At 39.2% G+C, this 21,958-nt stretch overlaps 1 protein-coding gene across 2 annotated transcripts in view; it reads left to right on the top strand.

The window, feature by feature from the left end:
- NK7.1 overlaps window positions 1-21,958 on the top strand; it is a 38,747-nt gene that overhangs the window by 13,398 nt on the left and 3,391 nt on the right. The window contains exons 1-3 of one of the 2 annotated variants that reach the window (XM_015172208.3): window positions 5,383-5,528; window positions 8,635-9,661; window positions 12,344-12,696. In XM_015172208.3, coding sequence (XP_015027694.1) covers window positions 8,674-9,661; window positions 12,344-12,696 — 1,341 coding nt within the window. In that variant the 5' untranslated portion in view covers window positions 5,383-5,528; window positions 8,635-8,673. Of the gene's footprint in view, window positions 1-5,382; window positions 5,529-8,634; window positions 9,662-12,343; window positions 12,697-21,958 lie in introns of those variants that run through there. The other variant, XM_015172206.3, reaches the window with a different exon arrangement.

Genomic DNA, 21,958 nt, shown 5'->3' with positions numbered 1-21,958 from the left:
TAGCTAAACCAACAAAAGTTTCAAAATAAGCAAACATAATTTGTATCTTAATATGCATTTCTTGCTTTAAGGTATTTAATATTGTTTTTAATTCAACTAATCAACTACTTTTTGAATTTTGTTATACAATTCGATTTTATAATTTGCCTACTTTTTGGGAAATTTTGAGCACATTTTCACAATATTACAACCACTGTGCGGCATGGTATTGTTGGCAAATTATGTTTAATTATGAGAGCTTGCCAGACAATGACGAAGACGACAATCGACTCCGACTCGAGGCTGACTCTGACACAGACTACGACACTGTAACTGGCTAAACGGAAGCTGGGCGCACAAGGACGAAAGGAGCACGAAGCAGGTGGCGGGGTGCGGGCGGATGCCACTCACTGGCTGGCTATGTATCATTATTATGATGCCTGCAAGTATTTATTTTTGGCTGCCGGCAGCAGCATTTTTTTTTCTTCTTCTTCTTTTTTGTTAATGTGGCCGTTAACGTTGTCAGACTCTCTCATTACGGTTGTTGGAGTGCTCAAGCCAATGACAGCCAACGGCCGACGGTCGATGGTCGACGGTCGATGTGGCTGAGGTTGAGCGATTACAGCTGCGTTGGCATTAATTAAGCATGTTTGACTGTGAATGTCAACAGCAGCAAAAGCTCCGCTCTCTCCCTCTCTTTCTCTGTGTGTGTGTGTGTGTGTGTGCGCGTTGACAGCCAGGCGATTGGCAAAGGTGGGGCGTGAAAGACTGACAGGCGGTCGCTTTACTACTCTCGCTGGCGGGCCACGTAATTAAGTGACGCAAGTCAATTTATTTTGCAATTAATCATTAATTTATGCGTACGAAAGTATAATTGACTCATATTTCAGCACAGATGCCGAAAGAGCAAAAGGGAGAGTTAGCTGGCAGAGAAAAAGAGAGCCCAGCGTCCATCCCCCCAATGTTAATGTGCAAGCCGTTATCGTCATATTTCGATTGTATGTAATTACAAATGCGATGGCTGCCTTATTGCGGTGTGATATCCCATAATTAGATTTATTGATACTGCGCCCCACCCGAAAAAAAAAAAATATTGAATGCGTACTTGCTGCCTGCGGTTGAGTAATATGTTTACAGAAACCACAGAAACCGTTTACTACGAACATCTTATCAATTAGTAGTAGTATTATCAGCGCATGAGCTGCTGATGCTAATTGTAAATGCGCACTGCACTCAAGAAATTAAAATGCTCAAGATTACAATAATCAAAGATTTCCTGATTTTAACGATTCCCACGCCAATTAGTGCGCTACAAAATATCAATATGTAAAATAAAGCTACATTCTAGCTTGATTCGACCCAATCAATTCAATTGCCATTTGCAGTTCTAGTGCTACAGTTGTAAATATTTCGACTAACGTAATTATTGTAAATATAAATTAGTGGCTGTGAGAAATCAAGTGAAATTGGGTGAGCCTTACTCCTTAATTGTTTGCGAATGCTGCCTGAGCTTGTCAGTAGATCTTTATATTCAATTTTACTGTGTGAACTTGAATTATTCAAATATATATATACATATATATGCCATGAAAAAAGACCCAATACTGACATTATATCAACCTCAAGTGAATGTCATAAATGCTATTAAGAGCCATTTGTTAATAACAAAAAAATAAATAAAATCAATCAAAAATTAAAAAAAAGGTGCTTTCATCTAATTACAGTTGACCATACCAATATATATTTATATAAATAAATAAATATATATATATAAATTTCATTGGAAATTAACATTTGTAATTTACTCAGAGCCAGGCACAGATTTTCAAAATATATACAAGCTTGATCTGCACAAAGTAGCCCCATATCAAAGTTTAGTGTGCCGAGGTCCTTTAAGTCATTTCTGAGTTAATTTCTCTTATACGTGTACATGAATTAATTGCACGTAATAAGTAATATACATGCTATGCATGTGTGTATATAATTGCGCCCATTCGCTTGTTACACATACTTTGTAGATTGTATTAAACCCGTTTTTAATGAATTTTAATGGTCGCAGGGTATATATAAATGTTTTTTTTTTTTTTGATATATATAAATGTACTTTTAAATACTTGCACTTTATAAGTATGCATATTTGATGGAATTTTTGAATGTTTTAATATGCCGCCGAATGTTTGATTGATGGCTGGCAGTGCAGCAGGCATACATAACTGATGCCATGTGTGCATAATGCATTAGCATCAACTTGCATTCATTTTGCAATTAAAAACATGTCAAATTGCAGCTGCTTTGGCTGCTGTCGTGTCGTCATTATTAATGTACCCAACCGTATGGCCTGTTCACAATTAAATACCAATTAGCTAGACGCTGTATGGTCAAGAACTATTGACACAATTGGGACTTAGACTTGAAGGACTGAGATGTGTGCCACATAAACTTAATCCTATTATTAGTAATTGTTGCTAATTTAGCAAAGGTTTTTTATAACTTATGAGCCCTTGGATTGTACTTCAGTTAGATTTACCCTGGAGAAAAATATATCCTAAAAAAGTCACCTAATTTTATTTAGTTAGTTGAAATTTAAAAATAACCAATTGACCAACGCATTTATAAAATGTTTATCTTATCTGGCTTTTTATTAGACCGCTTGACTATTTATATCTACAAGGCTATCTGAACTATGTCAGAGATGGATTTAATCTTTTTATGTGTTCTCAAATATCGCCCAACTCAGCCACAAATGGTTGGTCGAAATGGAATGTGTGTTACTAAGGGCCGCCAGTGAATCAAATCACATCAAATTATGCTGATGACATAGGAATTTTTGGGACCCCTGTGTTGTTTAGCTGGGGCATTCATTGCCGTTGCCGCCGCACTCATTTAAAATATCATCAATCATAGCCAGTTAGTTAATTGCGACCAATTGTGTACGTGAGTGTGTGTGTAAGTGTGTGTGTGCCCATAAAGGCGAGCCAAACTAATGGTCGGGCAACGAGAAGTAAAAGAAAAACGAAAACGTTTAAAAATTGCCATCGCAGGCAAATTAAAAATAAAGCTTAAGCACGCCAACTTTGGCCAGGCCAACTGACCCAAAGTGGCCGCCTGCAAAGTTCAAGTGAAATAAGCCATGACAAGGCGGCGCACCTCCCCGAAATAAAAAAGAAAAAAAAAAATTATATAAAATCCCCGACAAGCGTCACAGGGCCAAAGCAATTTCGAGGGCTTTAAGCTTAAAAAGTTGCCGCAAAGTTTGGACTTGTTTTCAAAGCACTTTAGTGCGCGCAAGAAAAATCATAATGTTCTTGGGAATCTATGCAAAATTATTACAGGAAGCATTTCCAGCGGAAATGAGCCGAACGGTACTTCCGCCTCGCCTTTGCAACAAGGCTTACTTAATTAGCTAACATTTTCGCATATTTGTGCTAATGAGCCACAGTTTTCGACTGGCTGGTTAGCTCAACAGTTGGCCACATCGCACTGAACGACGACAAACTACGTTGCCGAGTGAATTGCGAACCGAATATAACTCGAAAATTGCGCAGCATTTATAATCTGTCTTTGATTTATATAACGATTTCCGTTTAAAGATTTGCCAGCTACGAAAATGTAGCTGCTTACGTGGCTGACGTTTATCCCGGACACACCCTCTAACGGCAGACAGCTTTATGTGCTGACTTGACAAAAACAGCACACCCACACACCCACACACACACACCCACACAGATGCAAAGAGTGAAAGACTGGAAGGACGTGCCGCTAGCACTTGCTCCTTGCTGAGTTTGGCTGCCTGTTCGTGGCAGCACAATGACATGAATTCAATATAATAAATAAAATATAACGCTGTCAATAAAAATAAGTAAATACTTACGAATGTCAACGTGGGTCGTTCAAACTATTTTGAAAGACCTATTCAAAAAGTTGGGAATTATTGTTTTTATGGTTTTATAGGTCACATTTCTAATATGTATTACACTGTCATACAAATTATTATTCCAATCCTTTCTTAAATTAAAATTAAAATCTCATAAAAGTTACAATAGTTTGGGTTTCTATTTATGTCTATGTATTTTTTATAAATTTAATTATTGTAAGCAAATTTAAATAATTTTCAATTTAATTATCTAGCATTTTAAGTCCACATATACGATAATTGTTGATTGATTAATTGCTGTGTTTGCAATATGCGGCCCATATTTCGCCTATCTGTAGTTGCAACCATTTAATACTCAAAATGTGCTGTACTTTGTAAACAACCCCTGTAACATTTGCAACAGCAATAGCATAAAACGTGAATGCTTATCGGTTGGGGGTATTTCTAGCGAAAAGCTTAAATACATCACTCAAAATAGCTTCATAATGTTTGTGTGTCATTCAGAATTGGTCATGCCAGACAGGACCTGTGAGTTGTCTGCTTTTGAGTATATTTAAGAATCTGCCAGCAGAAAGCGTGTCCCGCACACTGTCATCAACAACAGCTCCAAACAAACAAGTATTGCGTTCAGGAGCGAGTGCAGCCGCGTGGAAGTTGCCTCAGATGCGAGCGTCTGTTATCCTTGTTTGTAATGTGCCGGTCTTAAGGAATTTGAAAATCACTCGGAAAGGTAGTCTGACTTGTAAAATTATCTGTCTGTCAATTGGAGCATATACGATACCCCACTTTGACTTCGACTTGGCGTATAAGGATTATACGCCTGGTGAGTTGCTCAAATTGAGTATTTTCCTGCGAATAATGTTCAGATAATGGCTACTATCCATTGAAGAGGTTATATACTCACAACTGGAGTACAATTTAAAGCTATTTTTTCAACCTCGACTGTACTCTACAGTGGTATAAATAATTATTTGACGATGAGAATATGTATGCATATATATATTTGTTGTCAAATAATGTTGATATTCATGCTGTTTCGAGCATAACTAATGGACTGTGATCCTACACAGATGAACCAATCGAAAAAAAAACCAGTCAACAGAAGTGTTTGGCAAAATCAATATGCCGACCACTGTACAGTATCCATTTCCAGTGCACAGTTGTTCCCTTTCCCAAGCACACACGCGCACATAGAAACTGCACTTATTTTGAGCGCTTATGATTTATTAATGCATCCAAGTGCGGATACTATGGCTGGGGCAATGCAATTTTCTAGTGTTCAACTCTTGTTGATTTGCTGGGGCATTGGAAAATTGGCTTTGCACAAACTACTCGACAAACAACAACGCACTCAGTGCGTTAAAGTCAAAAGTAAAATTCAAATAAATAAAAAAAAAAATGAACAGAAATGAAGTAAAAAATGAAAATAAATTATACCAATGCAAGGGACTTGTTTATTTCCAGTTTGTGCTCAGTGTGCCATTGATTTTGATCGAGTTGTCAGTGCTTGGCTTTCAGCTTTTACTTTAAACTAATTCAATTTTCACTTGTGTCGGTCACGAAGCTAAACCAATTTGCAAGCGAGAGCAGGCAAACAAAAATCAAAAATTAAGCCAAAGCAACAGTTTCGTTTCAATATAATTTTACAACCGAAAAGTTACTCAGTTTGTTGCATGTAAGTATTAAACAAGTCATTTTGTCTAGAAAATGAAAACAATTAAAACAAGCAGGCAACAATGCAGCAAGGCATGCGGAGACGCAAGTCACAAAACTCTGCGCATGACACAGGTAAATTCATTAAAGTTGCCAGCCAAACATACGAGCGCACACATACGTTCACACACACACACACACACACACACACACATACACACACCCATCCACATACACACGCATGCACACATACATAGTTGGCAACACTGTCGAACACTGTGGCATGAATATCCTTTAGCTGCGGCTGCGGCAGATTCTGTGTGTGGCACATCAATTTAATTAGCAAGCGCATAACTCTATAAAATATTCAAGCAATTTCCAACGAAATATGCGCACAGCAGCTGAACTGGACAGCCAATTTTCCCCAGAGACAGCCCAGCAGCAGCAGCAGCAGCAGCAGCAGCAGCGGCAGCACCCGCAGCAGCAGCACAAAGGGGGTTACTGCTGTGGTAACTGCTGCTACTGCTGCCTTTTAAATTGCAGCGCTGCTTTATCGCTGTCTTTATTAACACCTTATCACAATCAGCTCAAGCTCCAAACCAGTTCTACAAATTTCAGCAGCTTCTTTGCTCGATCATTCAGTGTGGGGAAACTGTGAGGCGCAAAAGTAACGTAAATATGAATGACAAATTGCACAGATTTAAAAGCCAGATTGACAACAATATACACACGCACACACACAAACAAAACATAAACGCCAGTATGCTACAAAAGAGAAGCGTAGCATAGGGCACATTCAATTATGCTGACAAGTCAAAATGGCTAAAGGAAGGGCGCGGTAAGGCGTAAGGCAAAGCAGCAGCTAGTCAGCCACGTTTAATACCGAGCTTACACACACATACACAAACCACCACAGACACACACACACACACGCACGGATAAAACGACAGAACGCAGCAAAAGCTGAAGAGCAAAGCGGAGTCGAGTAAGGGAACATACAGGAGACAACGTTGATGATGACGAGCTGGGTGCAGAGCCGCAAGGCAAATTATGCACAGGCAGAAGCAGTAGCTGAAGCAGTGGCAGGAGCTGTAGCAGTAGCTGGAGTCATGATGAAGATTCGACAGTAGCTTGTTAAAATACCAGCAGGCAGCTGCCAGTGGCCACCTACTCCCAGCACCACAAGCACAAGCACACACACACACACATACACACAGAAACGCACACGGCGGAATGTGAGTTGATGTCAATGCAATAAAACGAAGCGAAACGAAATGAAATAAAATGAAGTAAAAATGTTGGGCTAGTAGCATAGCTGACCTGGCCAGGACACAAGCAAGAGCCAAGGCCTCAAGGATAATAATGGAGGCGAAAAGAGTTTCGTTCACAAACATAACGCTCACATATGCAACTTTGTTTACACGTTTGTGTGTTTGTGTGTGCGTGCGCCTGTGACAGGCCAGCAAAACTTAAATGCCATTAGTAGCTGCCGCTTTGGAGCTCGTCTACGTCCTCGTCAGCGTCCTCGTGCTCTGGCACGTCCTCACGCCCCGCCACATGCGGGGGGTAAGGCAAAAGCGTGCCAGGTAACTGGCACACACACTCATACACACAAGCACACACACACACACACACACACACACACGCAAGCCCACACACGGAGTGGCTCACACACTAAGCCACTATACGTGACTTAGTCGTGCGCCAAAGAAGTATCTCTCGCTCACTCGCTCTGGCTGCTCCGATTGCTCGCTCTCTCGCAGTCGACGACGCCGTCGGCGTCGTTGTCGTTGTCGTCGTGGGGGCAGGCAATTGAAATAACTTCTTCCGCTTGCCTGCCTCGCTTCCGCTGCTTGAATATGTCCACCCTAAAATCATACCCTGTCGTACAACCCTCTGCCCGCCCACATAACCTTTTGAGAAGCTCAACAGACTTGAATTGCCGTTGCTTTTTTTTTGTCATTTATTTTGTTTGGCTGTAAGTGATTTTATAAGAGCTTAGCAACATGCTGCAGAGCAACATGTTGCGTCAAACGAAATGTTGAGAGCAGCTGGTGCTCAATTTGCACTCTCTGCTTGTTGTCTGCGTGTGTGTTTGTCTTTACGATTGTTTTGTGTGTGTGTAAGAATGGGGGTAGGCAAAGGTTAGTCCCTTTTATGTGTCATCCCCATTGTTATAGTTGTTGGTTGTTGTTGTTGCCATAAAATTACATTTAAGCACGCATTACGTTATACGTTATTGAGCTCGCGCTGCTTGAAGCTGACATTTGGACAGCCACTGTGTGTGTGTGTGTGCGCGTAAGCGGTTGTGTGGGCATGACTTTGCACTTTGTATTAATTTAAATTGCTTTTGGGATTGTCAACTGTGAAATATGACACATAACGATGGCATTTAAATGGCATGCAAAGTTCTTGGCAACAAAACTACAGATTTTGCGTAAGGCTTACCCTAAGTTGTGTGTGAATTGATATGATTATTATTGTGTAAATAAATACTGGAAGTTTATGTACACCGCACACTAAATCCAAATTTAAGACTTTTTCCCGTACTTGAAATTGGGTTTGTATGTTTTACAATCGTTTCAGTGCGTGGCTTTTGCCCTTCGTTAAATTAAGTTAAATTGTGTCACACTCAAATGTTGTGCCATAAATTCATGCCAACACTCGCAGCAGTCACACACAAGTGTACACAAGGCTACGCAAAGCGGAACCCCTGGCCTTGCCGAACTTATGTGCCTGCCTGCCTGCCTACACTCCTGCCCGCTTGCCTGGTTGAATCCTTTACGAGGTTACGCTTGTTGTTGGGGATTTTGCTATGCAAATCAGGACGCAGTGCGCCAGGAAATGGCAAATGGGTGGCCAGGCGGACAGACACACAAGCACAGACGGTTGGGGAGGGGAGACGGGCGTGTTGTGAGCTAAATAAGTTGAACAACATTCCGCACAGGCGGCAGTAAGTGGTGGACGATTCCGTTCTGTATTTTATTGCATTTATGCGTTGTGGGGCAAATAAGTTGAAGGTTAGTTCCAGTGGCAAAAACCATTAACAAGTTGACGACAAATGCGCAGCTGTTTGGCTAATATCGTTTGCCCATTTAACACGCACATTTTTCTTCTCTTTATTGCAGCCATCACGCCCACTTAAGAGCCAATTAGCTGCGCCCTAAATGATGCCCGAAACTGAACGCGATTCGTTGGTAGCAGCAGAAATGATCAGCGGCGCCTTGGCGCATGGTTATGGCATAGTCGTCGACAAACAGCAACAACATCAGCAACTGCAGCAGCAGCAGCAACAGCAACTGCAATTACAACAAAAGCAGCTGCATTCAGATTCAATTCACACCGGCGGCGGCGCATCAGCCACAGCTTACAATATGGCCATCAATTCGTATGTCTACAGCAGCTCATTGACTATACCGCCCTCGGCGGCATCAATGGTCAGTCCCAGCAGCAAGGAGAAGCTGGTTAATATGCTGCGCGTGCGCGATAACAACAACAGCAATGGCAGCAATAGTGTCAGTCCCATCTCCGCTGCCAGTTCACCCACAACGTTTCTACAGAAGCAGCTGGAGGCACCACCCAGTCGTCAAACGGCTCCCCGAGAACAGCAACAACAACAGCATCAGCAGCAGCGACGCTCCATAACACCCTTTCCCACCAACTTGGCCACTTCGACATCCAACCATACAGCTAGCTGGCATGCTCATGTATATGCGCGTCCGCCCAATCGACCCACACCCCACTATATTGCAGACATACTGGGCATGGCCATGGCCGATAAAATTGTGTACGAGGGCGCTGCAGCAGCCGCTGCGGCTGCAGCCGCATCTACAGTCACCGCCAACAGTTCGGCCACTTCACCAAAGAGCATTCTGCGCAACATTGAGCAGCAGTACGCGCAGCAGCCCCAGGAGCAGGAACAGCGCACACATCGCAGCGCTTCAATGAGCGATGTCAGCGAGGAGGAAAGCGCAGTCAACGTCAACTCCACAGCAGCAGCAGCGGCGGCAGCAACAGCAACTGTCACAGAGACAGCCCCGCTCGATCAGCCATTGAATCTGTGTGTGGCCAAAAAATCGCGCGACAGCAACACCTCGCCACCCATGCCGGCGGCCAGGCAAAACCAACTCTTGGGAAAGACAAGCGCCAAGAAGGGTAAGTGAGACCATTAACATATATTAAAATCAATACAACTCTTAAAAATATAATATAATTATAATCAAAATAAGAAATTAATTATCAAGCATAGTCGGAGTGCGATTCCAACACATTTCTGATTATATAGTGACAGTTACAATGTACGTGCTAGTGTATTTAGTATTCGGTGTATTTCAGTTTTTTATTTTTAAATTTTCATATTGGCGCCGAGCAAATTTATGCAGCAACGCTTGACGAGCCTGCCAATTGAGCGCAGCGCGAAGCTCTCAACACGCTTCAGCGAAGCGTGCGGCGGGTAACGCTGCGTATGCGTGTTATGCCAAATTAAATGACGCCCGACCGCGGCTCAAATTGCCAGCACTCGAATAAAGGTCCTATATTTTGGCAACGGATGATTGCGGGTCATCAACGTTCGAGCCGAATTTATCAAATAAATTTCAATGCATATTTTTACCTATTTAAATGCCTAATTAAGGCTATTCCATATCTGTTGTCAATTTCCTTAGAAAACTCCACTTGGGAACTTTACATATATCTGTTGTTGAAATTGTTTGAAATTTGAAATGCGTAATTCTATCATTTTAATTTATCTACGTGAATCTTCAGATTAACAATCATTTGTTCAAAACTATACCAATAGAAATAAACATTGGGTTCAAGATTCTCGCAAATTGGTTTCTAGACATTAGATCTGTTAAATGTTATTGTCTTATACAACTTTCAAATTTTAAAAATGGTTTTCTTAATTTTAATACAGGTGAATAGTTAAGCACAAAATATAATTATAGAATTTTAGATTCAGATTGATTGAATATTTCACAATTATCTGATTTACATTCTTTGCAAAATATGTTTTAAATATGACGTCAATGGGATTCTGTCTGAAATAACAAACTATAAATATGAATTCTCCGAACATTAATTAACTAGACATTGTTTTTTTCGAATGTAATATTGTTGCCAATCTGAATTTACGCTGCATTAAAATTGTTTAATTCAGTTGTGGACTGAGTGGGGGGGGGGGGGGGGCGGAGGGTGCCGAGGGCGGCATGAAAACAGCAAATTCAATTAGCAATTGGCATACGGCAATAATAAGCAATAACAATCAGCTCGAAATGAGCAAACTTGAGCACAAAATTGTTGGCTGTTGTGTTATTGTATTGTTGCCATTAATTGCTCAATGCTGCGTTCAACTTTTATTGTTATTAAAATCACGTACTCGACTTGGCAAAAATAAACAGCAAGTGCAACAACAAAACCTATAGTATTTAGCGCTCATATTCGCATTTAAAATGAATGAATGCCAGCCGACGTCGTTCAAGTCTCGTTTTGTGATTTGCAACTGTCGTCTGTTAATTTTCGCTTAATTACTTGTTAGCAGGCACCATAAATGGAAGCGGGGTAGCCAGCCGAAGAGCTGTGGCGGGGTGCTATTAAAATGTTGTCGCCAAACGGGCCTAATGAAACGACATGGCAATTGCCAATTGGCGAACAACAAAAAGAACCAACACAACAACAAAGAAAAATAGCAAAACAAAACATCAACAAAAAACAGCAACAAAAATGGCACATCTAATCAAACATTTGTGTTATGCTTCTTTTGCTTTAAGGTTTTTTCTCTTGTTTTCGCTTTGCCATTTAGTTTTATTGATTTCGTGCCACTGGGGCGCCCTTTGCGCTCCACTAGACTCGCTCTAAGTGCCACACTGTTGTGTCTCGTTATCTAGGGGTGGCTTTAAGTGGCACGGACTGCTGCCAATGCTGGAGGCGACAACAGCGGCGGCTGTCAGTCGGCCGCCTAATTAATCACAGTGTCATGCATATGCGCCCAGCCATATGAGGCCGTGCGGCCCACGCGGCGTATTAGCAATAGCGACAACAACGACTTCTACGACGAACGTTCGCATTTAACTGTCAATTAGATTTCAATTATGCATTGGCAATTGGCGGCAGCCACAACCAGACTCATGCCAGACACGTTTTGGCCCCAGCCAACCAATAGGTGTAGCAGAAATACATGGCGTTGTTAACACTTGTTTGTTTGTTTGTTTTTTTTTTTTTTTTTGCTTACTCGACACGACTGACAACCGCAAGCAACAACAACAGCTCACAAATTCTTCACGATGGCGAAATCCCCTATAGATCGACCTGTCAACAGGTCTAGATTTATAAGAACGCTCACGGTCCCATTTGTATCTACTGCAAAAACTAAATGCAAAAAAAAATGAATAAATAAAATGTTTCGATTAAGATAATGAATTATTATCTTAAACTTTTTAAATTGCATTTAGTCAAATATAATTTTTATCAATTAAGAAACTTCAAATACAAAAAATAACCTAGATATGACAAATACACCCTTAGCACTCAATTTATAGGATATAAATAGAAACAAGTTAGGCATGTAACGCCTGGTTTTTGCATATGAATAAAATAGAGAAAAACTGAACTCAACTGCAGCTCGGAGCTAACAATGCAGTCAGTTAACCTGACCGATTGGCCAGTCTGCATTTGACGGGCTAATTGCAAATGTAAAAAAATGTTATAAAAAATAACAGAGTACCAAAGCTGAATTGAGGTTAAACAGCTGTGTCTCGCAATAAAAGCTTAGCAAATAAAGATACAAACACAAGTAACAACAATGGCTAATGGTTTTTGTATACCGCACCTCTTTCACAGAGCACTCGGGCAAGCCGGCATCAAAAAAGAAGAAACTGTCGGTCGATCTGCCGCCAGCCATTAGTCCCACGGGCAGCAGCGACAGTTTAATGCGGGATAAGCTGCTGGCTAATAACAGTTCGCCGAACAGCACAGCCCATGCCGCCCAGCCGCAGAGCAACAATAGCAACCTGGAGACTACCGAGGATGACTCTGACTCAGGTTCGACCGACGCGCGTCGCAAGAAGAAGGCACGAACTACCTTTACGGGCCGCCAAATTTTTGAACTGGAAAAGCAGTTCGAGGTTAAAAAGTATCTCAGCTCCAGCGAACGCACCGAAATGGCCAAGCTACTGATGGTGACCGAAACGCAGGTAAATACTATATATATTTAATCAATATTTAAAAAGGGCAACAAAAGGAATGAAATGCATTAAGTTGAACATTTAATTACCGACATATTTAGCGCAATTGCGCACGTTTAATTGAATCAAGCTTCATGAAATTCAATAATCCCATCTAAACCAAACATTTTAATTATAATTAAGTTATGACAGCAAATAAGTGTTATTTACTTTTCAACAAAGAAAAACTAAATATAAAATTAATGAACGTTAAAACAAATTTATAAAAGCTGTAACACGTATTATAATTGATTAGGAACATTTTTAAACGTTCATTAATAAATTAAAAGCATATAGTGTAGGTTTGTAGATTTGTATGCAACCCCTGTTAGGGTCTGCTGAATCATAATTCCTTGTCAATTATAAACATTATTAAGATATATTGTTATGCATATCAGATGCATAAATAACATCTGAATGCACGAAATTATTAGCTGAGCCGCAACCAAATGTATTTAACTACAATTCCTTGCGGCTGCTTGAGCAAATTCCGCTCTTGAGCTTATTAAAATTTAATTAAGTCTAACAATAAAGCAGCTAAGGTGTGATTTTGTTTAATGCCTAAGTAAATATAAGTGGAATTATATTGCCAAATTACAGCTGTAGTTGTTGTTGCTGCAACTGCAGCATCGCCTGGCAGCTGCCACATGCGACAAGGCTGAGCGGATATGGAAGTCAACATATTCGTTTTGTATAGTGAAGACAATAGCACACACACATGCACACACATACATGCAGCTTTGTAAAGTAAATAGAGATTTACTGACTAATTAGAATAAATTAACTGGTACAACATGAATGTGGCAGACACTGCTATTAGAACAGTTGCAGTTAAAGTACATACATCTCCTTTACTGAAATTCAAAGTTATAGCAATATATTCTTTGCCACAAGGCAGATGCAAGCAAATGTATTTTTGAGAGGTTCTACGGCCATTTACTAAGAATTATGTATGTACATATATGCGCAATGTATGCGGCTTAAAGTCAACTGAAAATTGCATTAATTGGATAGATTACGCATACGCCGGGTGCACTCAAATGCCATTGGACTAATTGGCGCTTAAAGAGTGCCAGTATGCAAAATACTTAACAAGCGAAGCAAAAACAATAGCTATGGCAACAACATGCTGATGGTAGCACATCAAGGATATGAGCCTGGCCATATCCTCGTCGTCGTCTTCGTCGTCGCCATCGTAGTCAACGGCAACCGCATTGAAATGTCTGCTTAATTAAATTACATTTTCCATCAAGTCAATTAATTACAAGTTTATATACAAACACTAAGCGAACGGCAAGCCATGTGATGTGTTTCTCTCTAGGTGTGTGTATCTGCCAAAGACCTATGTTCATTGTCTGTGTGTGTTTTCACTGTTTATCTGTGTGAGCCAACATGTTATGCATGTCGACATGTTCAAGTGCCTTATATGTATTATTAATATTATAAGCTCGGCAGCCATTTATCATCCTGACCACAGAGCAAAACACAGCTTTAGAGGTGTGTATGTGCGCATATGCATGTGTGCGTGTGTGTGCATGCGTGCTTGTGTTGCGTGTATATCCTGCCAACAGGCAGCCAATGTTCAAGTGCCCCGCACTGATTTCATAGCACTGTTACGGCTGCTACGCCTTCCTGCACACGTCTGTGTGTGTTTGTATATAAAACATTACTATCCACATAAACATCTATGTGTTAATCACAGCAATAATATCTGCAAATTAACTGCATCAACTGCTGTTGTGCCAGCCAGCGTCGGTCTGTATCCACATGAGCGTCTGGGGTATACGGGCGACACTCTGTAGTGTACGAGACGTTCAAGAAAGAGCCAAGGATATACAATTCGAAATAATGCTTTTAGTGCATAAGTATTTCATTTCAATTTACCTGGCAACTTTGGGTTGCACAATTGACATTTGAGATGTACAATATTGTGTGCATAGTCACGTCAACGATTTCATAACGTGGTGCTTGGGTAATGGAAAATGTATACAAACGCATATAAAGTTTATGACATGTTACATCTATCAAATTGAAAAATAACTCGTTAATGCACAAATCTAATTAAATGCTTTTGTCACAAACGAAGATGATAGGTGATATCAACGCATAAGGCATAAGCTCTTGTCTTATATAAGTTGATTAAAATATTAATTTCAATTGTTAGTTTATTTTACTTCATGAGATTAGATAAGAAACTGTAAGGGAAAAATTGGAATCCGATACTTCTAATAAATTTTTAATAGTAACAAAAATCATTTTAATAACATGTCTTATATAAGTTGACTAAAATATTAATTTCAATTGTTATTTTATTGTGCTTCTTTATATTAGATAAGCACCCGTAGGGGCAAAATTGCAATTCGATACTTATTTTGCAAACATTTTATCAGAAAAAATTAACTTGCACATCTAATCAATTTTAGTAGCAACACCAACAATAATGTTAACATATTTCTTATCAAAATGAGTTAAAACGGATTAAAGAAATCGCAAAAATAGAGCACATGAATTTGGTTAAGCAAATATAAAAGAGTTTAGAATGGACAAAACACAAAGTGATCCTAATACCTATTGGTCCCTTTTGCTATTTGTTCACACGAAACACTATTTTACCAATTTATAAAATTGATAAATCAATGCAATTGCACACCTACCATTAGGTAAAATCTGGTATGCCCAATCCTCATTCCTCACGCGAATCGCGGCATGCGCAAAATAACTCATTAATTACTGTCTTATGCGAGCGCCACTATGTTGGTTTATAATGCGGCATATAAGAAACTTCATATTGTTTTCATTTCATTTGCACTGCCAAAACTTCTGTTAATTGCACTCACAAATCGTTCGCAAAGTCTAGACGTGCCACTAGCTTGTAGCACACATATTCTTACATGTAGTACGGGGCGCAAGCAATTTAATTCTTGCTACAAATAACGCAAAGTGTATTCGCAACAATGTTACGTTACGCATACGCCTCATTAAACCAACGAACTGACCGAAAATAAACAACAGGCGCTGACAAAGAGCTGCAAAAAAGAAGAAACTGCCAAGCAGTAAACTAGAAAATCAAAATTAAATAAGTCGGGGTTGCCCGACTGGGAGATGCTTGAGACTTGAGCTGCTTCCTCCCTTCCCTTCCCAACACTTTTGTGCCTTCGCCATTTACTTCGCTGTTCATTGTCAAATATCTTTGTAAGAGAGAGTATATCTACAAAACTAAGTACATTCAAATTCAATCTAATTATTCCCATGGCAGCTATATGATATGATTATCCGCGACATATGTTTTGCCTGCATCAGAAAGAGCTTTGCTTTGTTCTGATATAATAGCGGAGAGACTTGTTGGCATAGAAAAAAACCGACGAACATAATTGACTTGAACAAGAATATATATGTTTTATGGGCTCGAAGACGTCGCCTATGTGTTACACATTTCGGGACAAAGTTATAGTACCCTCTACAGGGCTATAAAAAGGCCAACAACTAAAAGCGTCCAAAACAAAGTGGCGGCTATCATAAAAATCTCTTTAAATAGACACGACACAGACACCGACACACATAGACTGTAAAAGCCACAAGCCATGACTATGTTCTACGGTGGCCGTAACGCACGCATGGTTGCAGCGCCCAGGGTCCAGGGCTGCGCCCACGTGTCTGCATCGTCTGTCATCAACAAACTGTAAAATAGCCTTAAGCCAGATAAAAATCAATTAATTACGCGTGCATGTGACTGCCCCGACAATCCTCAGCCTCGCCCTTTAGCGCTGCAATGAAGCGACGCATCATGGCATAGTTGCACACACACACACACACACGCACACATAGTCTAACACATACACTCACAAGCAAATACACACACTGACAACATTGTAATTGTGTTACGATTACCCAACGAACGTCACGCGCCAAACGCAGCAAATTGCATTTGCATATTAGTGCCAGTGGCTACCGCCAGCCATGGGCAAGTGTGAGCGGGGGGTCAAACATGGGGCGGACTGCCCGTGGGAAGGGGGCAGAGGCGAGTTCTATGCGTGCGCCTATTTAAGCGGTTTACGGCCAAACTGTGCTCTCCTGACAATTTGCATTGGACATTTCATTTTAAATGTTTGCCGCCGCTCATAATCCGGCGTAATTGCTAGCCAGGTGGGCAGGACTGTTTCAACGTTGCTAATGCAGCTGCATTTTGACCTCGCACACACACACACACACACACACACACACACACGCACACACGCACACACACACTGAGGCTGAGTGTATATTTAACCAATGGAAAGACTGACTCGGCTAGTAGCTGGCATTTGGCCAAGTGGCAAATACGATAATTAAATTAAATTGCTGCCACAAGCAGCACAAACAAATCAAATGGCAATTCATCATTTGATGACCCGAACAGCAGATTGTCCGTTTGTTGCTTGTTGTTATCATTGTTATAAACTGTATTTAAATTAATACCAAACACTACTTGTTTATGTCATAAAACTGAACAGCTCTTATGGCCTCAATTTATTTTAAATATGCCAATAAAAGAGATACACGATAAAGTATGCGTGTCCATGATTAAATATAGATTGAGGCAACGCTGCGTATGTGCAATATTTATGCCATTTATATGTGCATTTATCAATCATACACATACATTGTGAAATGCATTCAACATGATGTCGGTCTGCTATTTAATAAATTCAACTGCCCCATGCATACACGTAAGTGAAATATAATATATTGTTTTTGAATGCTTGGTAAAAGAGCAGAGATAATTTGATCAATTTATTAAATACCGATACGGCAGAAATTGTAATCAAACAACAACACTTACAATTTGCATATATTATTATTGTCGTTTATAATACATAATAATAATTCTTGTTTTTCGGGCAATTGTAAATCTCTTAAACACAATTTACTCAAACAGTCTATTAACTGGAATTTGAAGCTTAATGCACTGATATTTCACTTAACGTTTTTTTTTTTTGATTTATTACAATTGCATCAAATTCCTTCGGCTAATTGGAAAAGCATTTATGTTAATAAACATTTAATTGCATGCCAATTATTGAATATGTTATGCATTTTATAATAAAACTGGACACAAATTGCTAAGCAAATAATATTGCTAATAATAATACAAACATAATGAATATACAATTTTAGCCACAACAAAAAAAAAAACAGAAGCATAAAACCTTTTATACATTTGAAATTCTCTTTATGATAATAATCATTGAATCCACACAAATTGAAACAAAATAAATAATTTGCATGCTTATAATTGTGGGCCAAAAGGCCAAAATAAAATGAACAACGCGTTTGCATATTTGAAAATATTAAATACAATTTTGAATTATTGTTATAGACCGCAACTTAATTAAAATGTTGCATAAACGTCACGTAGTCAAAGCCTTTTCGAGTGGTCTGAGCCAATACAATTAATTTATATAACACCAAAACTATTTGAACTATGCACGCAATAATTTGATTACAACAAAACAAACAACAAGCGTCATCGATTAATTGTCGCTGTGGGGCCTAACAGCAACAGCTTCACAACAACAACAACAAAAACAGCAACAGCAGCAACAATTGCAAGTTGACAACACATGAAACCAATTTTGATTATTAATTTTGACTGGTTGAAAATTTGCATAAATTAGTTTAGCTGACGACCAGCTGTCGTTCTATATGAGGCCCAGTTTAATTATTTATAAATCACATTTTGACTGCCTGAGTGTGGCAGCAGCAACAACAACATCTAGAAAACCAACAACAACATCAGCAGCCGCGTCGATTGGCGAGCGTCAAGCAAAATTGTTTTAAATGAAGGCGGAGCCACTAAAAACGTCGAGACTCTGCCAAGCAGAATTGTTCATCCTCTCTTTCTCAATTTTTTTCTATTTTATTTTTTCTATTTTTGTTTTCCTTCTCTTTCTATTGCTTTTGGGTGGGCGTGCTTGAGCAGCATTTGAGCTGCTAAACACCGGGCAATTAGCAAATCAACAACAGTTGACAGACGGGCATCTTTTTTGAGTTATTTCGCTCAAAACGATTTTTGGCATATGCATATATAAATATGTATATATTTAAGTAGTAGGCCGCAAATCTTTAGATCTTAGACGAGTCTCTGCGCTGGCAAAACAAATTAACAGTGGCCGATAGCTGTATGAAAAGTGGCCAAACCACATCATTTGAAAGCCAAGTGGATGTCGGGCATACAGAACTAAGCAAATGTGCTCTGACAAACAACACAAAAAGCCAATTAAAAGTCAAGAGCGCATAACATCACAAAGTTCTGGCCAAAAGGGCGTACGAAATGAAAGGCCAGAAAAGTGCCAGGGCTTGCTCACTGCCGCTCTCTTTTCCCAGAAGTGTTAGCCAACTCGCTATTACTAATTAATTTCATTTATGCCAGGCTTTTACTTTCGGACTAACATATATTCTATAATCTATGCCCAAGCTAACGGCTGAAAAGGGTATTAGTTAATTGTGAAATGTCCTCAAAACAGAACACGGTGTATCCGGGCTCTCATATTATTATAATTATAAATTAAATTATAAATATAAATTATAAAATAATTGTATTGTTTTTAAGATGCGTGCGAGAAAGATCTTAATTGCAGGATCATTCGAATCAGGTGATTCTCTGGGGAAAAAAGTGGGGACCTATAAAAGGAATACGTCTCTGATATATTAAATATTCATTTATGATCATGATGGAAAATGACTTCAACAATTCTCTACTGATCAAATATCTGTGTATATATGTACACCTTCTACAGCATGTTTTTCCTAATTCCATAAAAATTAAGATACATTTGGAGTCAGCAGTGTATATAAAGCTATATATGCAACTAAATAAAAAGTTTGGAGCAACGAAATGTTCTTATAGTTACGTAGATACATTGATTTGTTACCCCTTTTAATGGATATCTTAGCGCCGATTATTGCCAGCCTGAAGAATTCTTTCTAATTTGCATTGCGCTTGCTTTTTAATTTCACACATGACTTCAAATCTGAAACAGTTTCCGCTTTTAGCGACTGGCTGCAATTGGAATTCATTTAGCTGCAGTCCGCAATACGCACACTAATGCAAACTAATGGCAATAAAAAATGTTTGTTGTTGCTAAAGTAAATATTTATTCAATTGCTTTGCTTTTGACTGCTGCAGTGTGGCTTTGAAATTGTTCACGCAGCCAAATTTATGGTACGAGTACTATAGATAATAATGCCAAAACAAACAACTAAAACAGAAGCAGCAGCGGCAGCAACAACAACGGAGCTATGCATAATTATTTCACATTACACATAAAATATGTTGCATAAAATGGTATTAACTGCAATTTGGTCAGCATTTTCGTTCATTAGCAACAGCCGCCGCCCAAAATACACAGAGCGATAATTTAGCTGGCCGCTGGGGGAGTGTGAGAGGGGAGTGATGCTTGGGCATCCGGCCCTGCCTGCTGGTCATTCGATTGTTGTTGCCACTACGCATTTTGGCAGCAGTTGCATTTAAGTCTATTTAATTAATAATCGCAAAACAAATTGAACCAAATATTCTCATTCACGTACACACACACACACACGCACACGCACACATCACTTTGCTTATGTGTGCATATACGGTGAGCATAATCCTAAATAGCTAAGAGGTATCGCTTGGATAACCGACTCACAGATGTTCTGTACAAATATGTCAATAGATACCCGTATTGATTTCCACTTCTATTAAGGGGATGCAAACTGAAATGATATATGATTCTATAGCATTACACAAAATGCTTTTAATAGCCTGATACTCAGTAAAGCAAAGTATGCAATGATATTGAATATATAAATATTTTATTGACTTGGAAAATATCGTACAAATCGTATTCAGTTGATTAAAATATGCTCTAATGATAAATACTAACTAAGCTATGAAAATGAAATAAAAGTTATATCCTTTTAATTCGCATACCCGCTTTACCTCGTATCCAGGGTATACTGACAACCAACCCAGTGATTATGTTATTAATTAATAATGTCATTGCAGTGCGCATATTTGCATGGAACAAAGTGATTTACTGCACAGCAATATCCGAGTGCACAGATGGGGTTATGGCAGGCGAGGTGAGGGCTGCATTAAGGCTGTTTGGCTTCATTTGTCTGTTTGCTCCAGCTACATATTTGATTTGGTTTCCAGTTGCATAATTGCCATTGGGCACAAACTTGCTCTTGGGTTAAGATTGACACGATTAAGCTAAGATTGGCAGACAAGTCGAAGACAAAATATTCTCTAGTGCTTGAACGTTAATTAAAACTTTTGTTTCTTAATTCTATGAACTTCAAATCCATTTTCAATTATGTAAAATATATCATAGGAACTTGAACTCCACTCAAGATATTATGGAACCGGTCAGCTAATAGCTAGGTATTCTATAATATTGCCTCATGGATTTATTCTTAACTCTTAACTATCTTTCTCACCAAGCAAAATGAGCCTTTCAGGCAAAAAAGCCAAGAAATTATCTTAACTTTTTATCATCGAATGAAACTAACTAACGAGATATGCTAAATTACACATTAAAACATAATTTGTTCAGAGTAGCAAAAGAAAACGATGAATATTTCTTGGCACGCAAAAGCAAAACAAAAATGTGGTGGAAAGAAGTCGTTACCATTTACGTGAGGGACGAGAGCGCCAAATTCTGCCCCTGTGCAATTTAGCTTCTCATTGTTGGATCATAATTATACCGTTACCAAAAGGGGCACAGCGGGTATATTAAGCCACAATAATTAACATAAATTGAGAAAGTATTTCCCTAGAGCGTATGTCATACCTCATATCCTTTCTTGAACCCTGTCTTAAAGGTACTGTTATGCTCACTTGCGGCAGCAAGGAAAGGGTATTATTTAGTCGTTGACTGTCTAGAACTCAGCAAACTGCTTTGCGTTTTTATTTTTGAAAAGTGTGCAGAAAATGCGAAATGAAAATTAATTATACTAAATAACCTAACACACACTCGCACACAGACATACTTAGCTTGACAGCATTGCGTGCCAATAAAAACGCAGTTCAGCAGCCATTTTGAGACTATTTAAGTATCAGCGAGCGTACATGAAGTTTTTGGAATTTGTGTTAATTGTTAGTGCACATTAATATTTACATATATATAAGAATATTTAGTATAAATGCTTAGTACACAAATGTATATAAGAAGAAGAAAATAAATGAGGCAGCTCTGGCTGACTGGCA

The sequence above is a fragment of the Drosophila virilis genome, chromosome 2, assembly GCF_030788295.1.
Source record: "Drosophila virilis strain 15010-1051.87 chromosome 2, Dvir_AGI_RSII-ME, whole genome shotgun sequence".
Classification (NCBI taxonomy): Eukaryota; Metazoa; Arthropoda; class Insecta; order Diptera; family Drosophilidae; genus Drosophila; species Drosophila virilis.
The sequence above is the reverse complement of the archived record's forward strand: the minus strand, read 5'-3'. Positions and strand labels throughout refer to the sequence as shown.